The sequence below is a fragment of the Uranotaenia lowii genome, chromosome 3 (assembly GCF_029784155.1).
Source record: "Uranotaenia lowii strain MFRU-FL chromosome 3, ASM2978415v1, whole genome shotgun sequence".
Taxonomy (NCBI): domain Eukaryota; kingdom Metazoa; phylum Arthropoda; class Insecta; order Diptera; family Culicidae; genus Uranotaenia; species Uranotaenia lowii.
The window spans coordinates 273,402,380-273,414,953 of record NC_073693.1 but is presented as its reverse complement, the minus strand read 5'-3'; the positions used below and the strand labels follow the sequence as shown (position 1 = coordinate 273,414,953).

Genomic DNA, 12,574 nt, shown 5'->3' with positions numbered 1-12,574 from the left:
TGAACTATCACAAAAAAATACTAAAAATCTATACTCAATCAAAACATTCTAGACTAGAAGTAAAAATTCATAAAAGAAATGGTCAGTAAGCCTCTTGTTTAAGCTGATTCATTTAACGACCTCGTTAGCAGACGACACCTTTGATCTGGCTGGTGTCGAAGCTTTTTATGAATGAAATGTGGAGGCGTACGCGTCGAGGAGAGCGCGTGAATAAGAGAGGACCCACAGTCATTAATCCATACTGATCGTGGTTCTTTCTGTAGCTGCAAAAACCATCACGTTTGGCGGACCCCCGTTTGCAAAAATGTAAAAAAAAACCACCAGGGAAAAACATCACTGAATGGGTCAACGTAAAGTTTGCGTAGCTGTTTTTTTTTCATCCGATGCGAATTTGAGTGGGGCATTGCGTTTATCTATGAAATGAGATTTATTTTATTCCCTCCCTCCCAAAAGCGCAGCCAGTTTCCATAGGCAATTTCGAAACTGCTGCAAAATTATTTTTTGCGAGTTTGTGAACATTTTTGTGTTTGGGTTTCTGTTGACCAATTGGAACTTCAGTTGCGTCGCGAATTTCAAATCACTCGGATGGAACTTTGAGAACACAATTATTTCGGTGTAGCTGATCGGAAATGGTTTTTTCTCAGCATTCTGAAGTGCCGTTTCAAAGCGTGTGATTATGTAAAAGTTCTGTGGCAGCTTAGTTTGCTTGGTGAGAAATGGATAAAACGAAACTGGTTAGTGCTTCAAGTGGTTTCCCGATATCAAAAGTACTTATAAGAACTGTTAGATCCAGAATGCTTAAAAATGCAGCGTATTGTGAATGTTAAATTATTTCGGAATCTAAAATCTAATTTTTTTTTTTGGATCTCTGTGAGTTAAGAATTATGCTCAAAATTTTTTGGTTGGTTTCGTTGACAAAATTTTTCCTATAACATTTTTGCTTGAATAAAGAATAGTAAAAAGAATATTATACTAAGAGTCATGGCCGTAGGAACGAGGGGGGTGGGTTTGAGTGTTAAATTTTGATGATTGATGTTATTTAAGAGTAAAAATTTTGACCCAGAACTGATGCCAAAACTTCGAAAACTGATCCCAGTTTCAGATCTCTGCTACAGTTTTTGAAAATTTTCTCACTTGTTGATAGAAATTAAGTTCTGAATTTAAATTTAAAATGAGATATAACTCGTTTCGTAGGTTCTGGAAACATATTAACAAAACAAAATTATTTTTCGGTTTGCATATTTAGATTTTCTTATTCAGTTATGGATTCTTATTTTTTAGTTGTTATCATCATAAGAAATTGAAAATGAAAAGCTTTTTTGTAATCCAAGTTCAAAATTGGTTACATCACACAGAAAGAACAATGTAATCTTACATTGAACGTTTTCACATCATCGCCACGAAAAATATGAAAAAGAGCATAACATTTAAAGACTAAGATGAAATTTACATGTCACCGCATGCGAAATCCAGCGTCAACGACAGTTTGCCAATTCTGTTTTGTTTTCGTTCCTATTGGATTCTCAACGAAGGCGAACTTCATCAATTAGCTTGCAATTTCATGTAAATCTTAGCGTTCGCAATGTTCGACCGTATTTTGTTGTACCTGCTCGTGTGCTGTTCGCTTCTGTTCGAATCGAGGTGGTGCATGCTGAGTTTTAAAGCAAGTAAGTGAGAAATAAAACTTAATACCCTTCTAATTATTGTAAATAAATATATCAAATGGTCAATTTTATTTGTTCCATGAAAAATGCCACTTGAATTCAACGAAAGCTCGGGCTACCCCAAGTGCATGACAACTTATTTTCCTACCAGCATGTCAATCGCCGTTGCGGTCGTCGGGGGAATAGCACAAAAAAAAACGGTATTCGTGAAAATTTATTGAATACCAATTTTTCATGTGTTGATCAAATAAAATGTATGTGTAAGATATTAAAATCTCTTATCGACAAATATCGATGCTTTTCTTATTGGATAAACAACCATACCAAAAAGAATGATTGGAAATGTAGGTTTACAGTAAACAAATCAGTTGAAGGCGATGGGAAGTTTACATGAGTTAAGCCGTATTGATACATGTAAATGCCCGATTCCCTTCTACCCATGCAGTTGCATGTAATGTTACAAGTATTTTTCTAACTGTGCAGTTCAAAAAATCATGAATTCTTGTTTCAAAAACCATGAATTTTTAATAGAATTTTCATGATTCATGAAACTTTCACTCGTGATTTTTTCTAAACTGATGATTTGATTTATAATTTCCGAAACTCATATGTACACAGTTAGAAAAATCCTTGTAACATTACATGCAACTGCATGGGTAGAAGGGAATCGGGCATTTACATGTATCAATACGGCTTAACTCATGTAAACTTCCCATCGCCTTCAACTGATTTGTTTACTGTAAACCTACATTTCCAATCATTCTTTTTGGTATGGTTGTTTATCCAATAAGAAAAGCATCGATATTTGTCGATAAGAGATTTTAATATCTTACACATACATTTTATTTGATCAACACATGAAAAATTGGTATTCAATAAATTTTCACGAATACCGTTTTTTTTTTTGTGCTATTCCCCCGACGACCGCAACGGCGATTGGCATGCTGGTAGGAAAATAAGTTGTCATGCACTTGGGGTAGCCCGAGCTTTCGTTGAATTCAAGTGGCATTTTTCATGGAACAAATAAAATTGACCATTTGATATATTTATTTACAATAATTAGAAGGGTATTAAGTTTTATTTCTCACTTACTTGCTTTAAAACTCAGCATGCACCACCTCGATTCGAACAGAAGCGAACAGCACACGAGCAGGTACAACAAAATACGGTCGAACATTGCGAACGCTAAGATTTACATGAAATTGCAAGCTAATTGATGAAGTTCGCCTTCGTTGAGAATCCAATAGGAACGAAAACAAAACAGAATTGGCAAACTGTCGTTGACGCTGGATTTCGCATGCGGTGACATGTAAATTTCATCTTAGTCTTTAAATGTTATACTCTTTTTCATATTTTTCGTGGCGATGATGTGAAAACGTGCAATGTAAGATTACATTGTTCTTTCTGTGTATTTTTAATTTTAAAATAATAACTTTTCGACTATGAAAAAAAGGACAAGAAACCATCCTGAGTTTTTGTTTCATATTTAGATTCTTAGTTCTTAAATTTAATTTATGTATATGCAGAATTCAAGCATAACAAATCTTCATAATGGCGATTAAAAATTGAAAAATCATGATCAGATTCATATTATTACAGATAAACAAGTTGGATTAAAAATACATGATTGAAATAATGAATTCATATTAAAATTAAAAACATAAGAGTTGATATTTCAGATTCTTGAAACATAATTCACTTCTTGGCTCATAATTAAAATTCTGATCTGAAATTAAGACTCTTTTTTTTTTTAATAATAATATTTTAGAAATCGTTTTGAAATTTTTAAAACATATTCAACATTTAAATTCTGAATTCAGGTCCAGACAGATTCAGATTGTAAATTGAAAAGAAAGATTCTGATTTAGCTCGTAAATTAGTTTAACAATCGAGATAAAAATATCAAGATGAATGATTCGTTGAGGAATTTAAATCTCAAGAGATCGCAGACTGATTTTTTTTGTCAATCCAATTTGAAATTTCAATTTTCTAATTGATTTTCGATGTTAATTTGTATAAAGTTGAATTTTAGTTTATTTTGCAAATTTTATTTAAAACAAAAACCTTCAATCATCCAAAAGATTTAAATCATTTAGTTGATTTTTAAGGAAAAATATTTGACAATAAAAAACATGTAATGTTCATTGAAACAAAATCTGCAAGGAATTCTTAATTTTCTAAGCCTATTGTTTTAGATTATTAATATTGCTGTTTTTACAATAGCCAATTTCCAAACTAAAATCTTAAGTTTGGATCAAGTTTGGAAAAATCAGACCGCTAATTATTAATCTTTTTCTAAAATTTTGAAATTTTCATTTATTTACATCGACGGCTAAAATATTTTAATTTGCTCAAGAGTTTGGTAGATTCAGTTTATTTGATATGAGCATGGAATAAGCTTTTTTCTTAAGATATTGTGGACTTTTAAAAACTTATTATACGCCCTAACCAAATAAACTAAATTTTTAGCCTCTTGAGCACATTCAAAGATTTCAATCACTGGTAACAGTAAGAACCTTATTTCGTTACTAAAAACTTTATAAAAAAAATATTCAGCTAAGCATTGAAAGAACTTCGAAATGAATACTCAAAAAGTAGGTACTAAAATTACAAAAAAAACTCTTTCTAACCACTTAAACTAAATTTTTCAAAGAACGCAATCTTGAAAATGAATTCAGATCTTATTCCATAATACAGTAGTTTTTCGATTTTATCATGGTTTGATTTTTTCAATACTCGCCAAACTCACGCTCGATTTTATCATGATCATTGTTTTGATTTTATCACGATTTTTTAGACATCATTCAGAAACCATTTCCAGGACCTTAATTTTCTTTCAAAAGCGTAGAGCGTTTTTGTTCTACGGTTTCGTTTATGGTTTATATTATGGCATATAGGTGTTGAATAATATGAAAATACCATTGAACTGCTTACTCTAACTGTATAATGTAAAAATCGTCATTTGGATTTTAAAAACATTTGTAATAATCGACAATAATTTCGAATGATCAACATGAAATTCTGCTAGCTTTGCCTTAAAATATGAAGCTTTCACAGCCAAAGGGGTACAAGTGACAATATGGTCGATTTTTAGTAAATGCTGCCAAACTATTCTTCACATTTCAAACTATATTTGATGATTTTTTTAGATTTTTTACAATTTTATTTACATACTTTTACATGCGATAGAAAAATACAAATTCTTGAAAAATATATGACAAATGGCCAAACACATAAATTTAAAATCGTGTTTTCTCGAAATAAACTTTTATGCACTCATACCTGCCCCTTTGGTTCCAGGGCCTGTAAAAATGAGAAAGGATTATGTGCCCATAAAGCAAATTTATTCGGACACGAATGCCAAAAGTTGGTAAAATGCCCTTAATTAAATAAATAATAATAAAAAAAGCAAATTTTGAGAAATAAAAATATGTTTAGTAATCTTTGATAATTAAACTTATGATCAAAGTTCATTGATACTAAACGTTTCCACGGCTGAAAACGTTATAAATAACTAAAAACATCTTAATAATTAGGTACTAATCGAAAAGAATTCCTAACCAGAAATCTCTTATATATGATTATGAATCTTTGTTTTTCAATGTTCCATTCTTCTATTTTTTATTCGTTATTAAACTAGTGAATCTGAATGAAAATTCCGAATGTTGAAACTCTGATATTCAAATTCTGGTTCACCGTTATAGAACATTTTTAACTTTCAATTCTGCATAAGAATTAAAAGTTTAAATTTCAAATCCAAATCCTCAAAATTGTTTGAAATTTTAAATATTTTCTTCTAATATTCCGGTATGACAAAGGATCTCAGATTGCCCGGTTTTATCCGGGTTGCCCGGATTTCATTGAAAAAAGCCCGGATTTTGCCCGGATTTATTCACTTTTTATGCCAAATCAAACAAAAAAAAATTGTGCTGCATATTTTTTTGATTTTATGCGTCCAAATCGGAATTTTCTGAGCAATTTTTATAAACATTATCTAATGATATTATGGAAGGCTAAAATACGATAATAAAAAAAAACTGATAAGCTTTAATGAAAAAATTTAATTAATTTTTTTTTCTTAATTTTTGTGTAGTAATTCCTGGGCATTGAATAAATTTCTGCGGATATTGCCAGGTCTTTTGGTCGACAATTTCGAAACAAATGCCCGGACTTTGCCCAATTTTTAGATAAAATTGCCAGGATTTATCCGGCCCGTATAGCTGCTTAAAAAAGTCCTGGAAACTTTAGGTATGACGGGTTTCGAGCACCGAAAATGAATCTTTTTGGTTTCAAATGCTAAACAAAGATTGGAATTAGGATTTTCTTCCAATGATAATCAAGAATAATAAATTGGATACAGATTCCAGATAACGGCCATAGGCAACACACTTTGACCTTTTTTTTTTTTGAAATTTGAAACCAGCACATCGGAAATGATTCAAAAATAATCTTACCAGATAACCGGAAGTATCCGGGCTTTTTCATATTAAAACCTTGCACAATCCGGGCATTTGATTTCAAAGTGTTCAATCCTAAATCTGGCTAATTATCAGAAAAATTAGACAATTTTTCAATTATAATCAAGATCAATGTTTTTTTGCTTTTGCAAAAAAGTGAAAACATTCGGGCAAAATCTGGGCAACCTTAGAGAGTTAAATCTTTTTATTCGAATTCTTATTTTTCAAATAAAATTCGAAATTCGGGACATTGGACTGCCCCTAAAATTCATGCACCAACTTTTTTTGAATAACTTTTAGCGTCTTTAAATATCTATCAACAAGTTAGAAAATGTATTGATAACTGTCGAAAAATTGTGGACCTGGGGTAAGATTTCGAAGGTTTGGCCTTAGTTTTGTGTCTAGATTGTTACTCTTGATTCATTCAAATCGTTCATCAAAATTTAGTAATGAATTTAATATTTTGAGTTTAGAGAAGAACATATTCCTTGACATTGTTGGAACCTCATTGGGGGCCCATGTAACAATTTTAGCTTTATTATGGTCTGCAAAATTTCGTTAGGACCATTGGAGGATTGATCTTCGTAAAAAGCTAAAACGCATTCTATGACATCACCAGAACTCTAATAAAGCTAAAATTTGGCCTAGAAACGTCAGCATTACCAATTTTTTAAATGTCGATTGTATAAAGCTTTTATAAAGCTATTTTTAAACGTGTTAGCAATTTTAGCTTTTTTCTATTCTGTGAGTTCTTCCGGATTTCAAGATGGCGTCAGATAGCCAGATTCGACTTCTTCTAGTTTAGGCTTTTCATCCAATACCCATATTGTTGAGGTTTCATGCGATTTCTTGTTATTTTCAGCATTTTAAGGTTCAGTCTGATGGAGAAGTTCGACTTAAACTGATTAAGCCATTTTATTGCATATTGTAGAAATTTTATGTGATTTTCAGTTATTAAAATCATTTTAATGTTCAGTGGAACCCACCCTCTTGGATTTCAAGATGGCTTCTGATAGCGAAATTTGTCTTCCACTCGTTGATCCCTTTCAACTTATACCCTCATTGTGGGAAGTTCAAGCGTTTATCAGTGATTAAAATCATTTTAATGCTCAGCGAAAGCCGCCATCTTGGATTTCAAGATGGCGTCAAAAAGGAATATTGAAATTATTCTAGTTTAGCCCTTTCACTCAGTCCCCATATTGTGGGTCTTTCATGTGATATTCAATGATTATCAGCATATTAAAGTTCAGTGGAAGTCGCCTTCTTAGTTAAGCTATTTCTCTCAATACTTATATTTTGGGGTTATCATTTGATTTCCAGTGATTAACAGCATTTCAAAGTTTAGCAAAAGCCGCCATCTTGGATTTCAAGATGGTGTCGGAAAGGAACAGATCCAACTTCTTCTTGTTTAGCCCTCTCTCTCAATACACATATAGTGATGGTTTATTGCGATATTTTGTCATTTACAGCATTTAAAGTTAAGCGAAAGCCTCCATCTTGGATTTCAAGGAGAAATTCGACCTCTACTCCCTTTTCACCGAATACCAGTATTGTTGATTTCGAGATGGCGTCAAATAACGAAAATCGACTTTTACTGGTTGATCTCTTTCAACTAATACCAATATTGTAAGGGTTTTAAGCGATCTTCAGTCATTCACAGTGTTTTAAAGTTGAGTGAAAGCCGCCATCATTGAATTTAAAATGGCGACGGACAGTAAAATTCGACTTTTACACGTTTAGTCTTCTTACGTAATAACCATATTTTCAGTAATTTACAGCTTTCAAAATAAAAGCAGAAGTCACCATCTTGGATTGATGATGGCGTCAAGCAAAAAAAAAATCCTACTATTTGGGCTATTTCACTTAATACTCGTATTGTAAGTAGAGATATTCCTACCACTTCAGGTAATTTGAAGTTTTCAAAGATTTTCATACTCTATTTATTTTAACTCAAAACCAACACACAGTTTTGACAGCTTTGTCGAAAACTGTCGCTAAGATTTATGGCGGTTTAATAATCAAGCACTGAATGCTATTATAAAACATGTTTGTTATTTATTATATAACAGTATGTTAAATAAAAGCTTTTTAGGCGTTTTCGAAACTCTCTAAAAAAATATAGTTGAATCAAGAATATATGCATTTTGCATGACTTATGGAACCGTCATAAAACGAGCTGTACAAAAAATACCATAATAACACCGTAATTAAAACTTTCTAATCCTAATTGGTTACTTCTGGGGGGGAGGGGGGTGTTAACCTCCAAAACCTCTCCCCGAGTTCCTACGGCTATGACCTGAAGTGTAACTAACCAACTTCTATCGATCGTGAAAAATCGTTCTTCCAAACTTTTGCAACAAGTTTCAGTTAAGTTTTCCGATACTACCACATAAAATATAAAAAAAACCATAAAGATAACGTTTCGTAGGCAGTAGAGTATTAGCATCTTCATTTTTGATTTTTCCCGGGATCCCAAGAGTTCCTGGGAAAAGGATCGTCAGATTTCTCGATTCCCGGGAACGATAAAATGGCCGGGAGATGGACACTCTTTTTTATATACATTTTCACATCTACATATTTAAAATAGCAAAGTAAAAAATCTTTGAAATATGACGGTTATAGAAAAAGTTATTTTTGGTCTCTGTAGAATCCCGAGGGGCCCGTTTTCAGGGTTCTCTCGAGACCTGTGCATCACTGACATCATCGAAGCCTAGCTACTTAAAGGGTCAGTTGTACAAGCGATTGCTATCGCTGGTGATGAGTAGGTTGTCTCTTCATACCATTCTGGCTGTGAGAGCCAGAGGCATGTCCAGAAAGCCACAGGCTCCATCTGCTTTCTTTCTATTTTTTTAAAATATGTTTTCTAGTTATGTTACATTGACACTTAAATTTCTCTGAGATACTTTATTTACTTGAATGGAAGTGATATCATTGTTTGGATTTCTTCAAGGTCCTTAATGTGTTAATCTTATAACTTTCTCATTTTTTGTTCGCAGTTAGCTCTACTGATTGCAAGCGCCCTCTGTCAAACGTGTCGAGCTGGTCGAATAGCGTTCCCAGAAAGCTCACAATCATCAGCTTCTTCAAAAGACCAGTCACAAGCCCAAGCCAGAAGTCTGAACGTTGCCCCTTCAGCGTCTTCCCGACAGGAAGAGTTCGAAGGTCGCAGCTATCAAGGAGGTTACAGTCAATCGGCCGGTAAACGACCCGACTACAGTCGCTACAGCGTCTATGAACACGAGGATGACTACGCACGTCCTTCAACGACGTACTATGCGACAACTACGACGGCACGGCCTTATACCAGTATTGCCACAACTCGACAAGCCTACAATAGGCAGCCGAACGCATACTTCAATCGACTTCCACCGGCAAAGAATGACGATCCGATTGAAGCGGAAGACGATTACAGTGACGAGGAAGACGTTGAAGAAGCTCCCGATCCACCGAGTAGTCCGGCAAGCTCGTCGGCAGCAGATTACAGTAGCAGCAGTAACGGTGGGTACGGTGGAAAGCCAGTGGAGTTCAACAATATCTTCTACGGGTTGAACGATAAGTTTGGAGGGCTGAATTTGGGGAATTTGTTCGGAGAAAATCGTAGAAAACACAAGTTTAAGTTCAAACGACGGAAACCTGGACAACCTTGCATTCCTTATGATGTGTTCAACCGACTACGAAACGGGAGAGACGCTAACGGGAATCGCATCGAACCGAAAACGCTGTATCCTCCGTTGAGTTTAGTTCTTGCGGACGTTAACTACTACAGTCCACAGAACCACTACAACGGACATGGGGGAGCCTCGGATACGGGAAGTGGAGCAACGTTCAACAACCACTACTACGACGCTGTTGGTGGTTATCCCTGTGTCGGAGTTAACTTTGGCCACAAACCGCATCGGCCATTGCGACCTCACGGTGGCCCTCTAGGGTTTTTCGGTCAGGGCGGCCTTTTCGATTGGACGACCTCCAATGATGCCGTCCAGAGTGACACCGGAGAAGACGACGGCACAACAACCGGCGGCTCCGGAACTAAACCGCAAGTGGTGTTCAACCTGAACGATGCCATCGATACAGTGGTTTGTCGAAGACGTTAGATAGTCAAAAATTTGAAGTAAGCTCAACGATTTTTTTTTATTTGTAGGCAACCAATTGGAAACCAGGCCAGGGATTTCAGTCGATGATGCAGGTGCTGGCTGAGTTCATAACGTCGGTCGCTGGGGGTGCTCCGGTTGCAGCCGGGGATGTTGTTGGTGATGCTGTTGACACAGTGAGGAAAGTGAACAAGGAGTTTACTAGTTTGTTTACCGGTTAGTATCTAGAGCTCTAACGAATGATGTACAAAACGAACGAAATGAGTAAATTAATTGTTGAAACTAATATTAGATAAGTGTCTGTTGAGATTAACTTGTAATTCAAAACTTTGATCAGTGATTAACTTAATGCTGAATTTTAAGAATTTTTCTGTTATACAATGTACAATAAAAGTTAAACTTCAAAATATTGTTTATTGGTTTTTTTAATCAATTGAGGCAAGGTTTAAAAAAATAGCTTCAGGATGTTGAGGAGGCACTAGATTTTTAAAATCAGTTGTATTTTTCTATCCGTGATTCCCAAAATCTTTAGTTAACCAAATGACATACAAAAATCATACTTTCGTAAAGTTAACTTAATCCTTAGGCATTGATGTGACGGAAGATGGCTTAAGCTTTTATCCTGAATTAAAGCTACAACAAAAAAAAAGACATAGGTAGATCGTGTTCAACAGTTTTTTTTTCTCCTGTTGTTTCACCCAACTTGAATATGTCGGTTCAAAGATTTTCGACTTCGGAATCATTGCTGAGTACCTAAATCTGGCGAACGTGGGGTGCCCGAGGAATTGGAGAACGGTTGCCATGGACCGAGTGAATTTTAGGAATTATGTTCGTCAAGTTATGTCGTGAGACGGAATACTATATAAATAAAATAAAATAACGCTGAGTACCTACTTGAATTTAATGTCTGGCTATGGAACAACATCCGAACTTTTTTCTTATTCTTAGCCGGTCTTGCGCTGAGTCTGTGACTGCAACTAATAGCCTAGTCACACGTTAGTTCGTTAAAAGAATGTAATTTTTCTGGACCTCCAAAGCTCATTATGGGATATACGATAGAAAATTGGTCATATTTCTGACTATTTGATTTTGCAGTTGGCTCTAACAATTTTATCAAATGAACTTGTGTAATGTAAGTATTCATTCGCTGGAATCGCCAACAAGACTGACTGGAAATAGCTTTTTAGAAATGTCAATTTAACGGAAAATCGAATTCATATCACGACAGGGATCATCAACTGCAGTGGTTTTCAAAGTGATCCTTACCGCCCTCTTGGGGGCGTTGAGAGCATTCAGGGTGGCGGTGAGCTCAATTTTGAAATTTGGGAGCGTTGAAAGGGCTCACTGGGGCAGTGAGAGCGTTATTAAACTTTTTTAGAAATCACGAATCAATGTAGATTTAACATAAAAACAAGAAAGTTCGATGAAAATTATGAAATTAAGTTACAGAACTAAAGTAGACTAAAATATCTATAATTTCATAGAGCTGCAAGCAAATTTTGATCCCTTATCTAAAAAAAATGTTCCAAAAATGTACCTTAAAGATTTTTTTTAATTAGTAACAGATTTTGTATATGCTCCACATGATGGTCTTGTTTTGTTAGGTTATTTTGGCTTATACTAAAAGAGATTAATTTTAGATGGCAATGCTTGATAATTTTTCAATTGTATTGTCTCAAAAAATCTGAAAATCTGGTAATCAGAAAAAACCTTCAAAAAATTTGTGAAAAAAGGCATCAACAGTAATTTAGTAATGATTTTTCAGGAAAGAAAATATGAAAAAATATTTTTGGGTAAGAGAATTTTGGTTTTAAGTTTTTATTTTTTCATCTTTCTTTCAGTCGATTTAAAAAATCAATTTTGTCATTTTCCATGAATGATCCTTTAATCTTTTCGTTTAAACTAACATTGCGAAATTCAGTCATTAGAATCTAATCTAAACTTAAGACCCGTGAATGCTGCATATCTTTGAACAGGACTCAAATTCAGATATCAAGAAATAATAGGGGAGAGTGGGGTATCGTGGGCAATGGGGAAACGTGGGCCACTTTTAATATCTCAGATGTGTGTTGAGATAAAAATCTCAAACCAACTGTCACCGTCGACGCTTTGCGTGAGCATATATTTCTATATGATGTTGACTGAAATACGCATCATATGCTTCTTTTATTTATAAAGCTAAAAAAAGTTATAAAAATTTGCTTACATAATTAAAAAAATACCCGCTAATTTCATCGATGGGGAACCTAAAGTGCATAACAAAAATATGCTCATACGCTTATGATCTTAGTTCTGTCATGATCTTTCACGTGAAAAAGGAATTTTTGATGAAACATCAATAAGTCACACAAACGCAACCAAT

General features: G+C 34.3%; 1 protein-coding gene across 1 annotated transcript; it reads left to right on the top strand.

Moving 5' to 3' along the window:
* The first annotated feature begins 540 nt into the window (after positions 1 to 540).
* Positions 541 to 10,986, top strand: LOC129757586 (uncharacterized). Its single transcript, XM_055754858.1, has 3 exons — positions 541 to 734; positions 9,118 to 10,197; positions 10,263 to 10,986. The coding sequence occupies exons 1-3, from the start codon at positions 717 to 719 to the stop codon at positions 10,431 to 10,433; spliced, it is 1,269 nt and encodes a 422-aa protein (XP_055610833.1). The 5' UTR covers positions 541 to 716; the 3' UTR covers positions 10,434 to 10,986.
* The last annotated feature ends 1,588 nt before the right edge of the window (positions 10,987 to 12,574 follow it).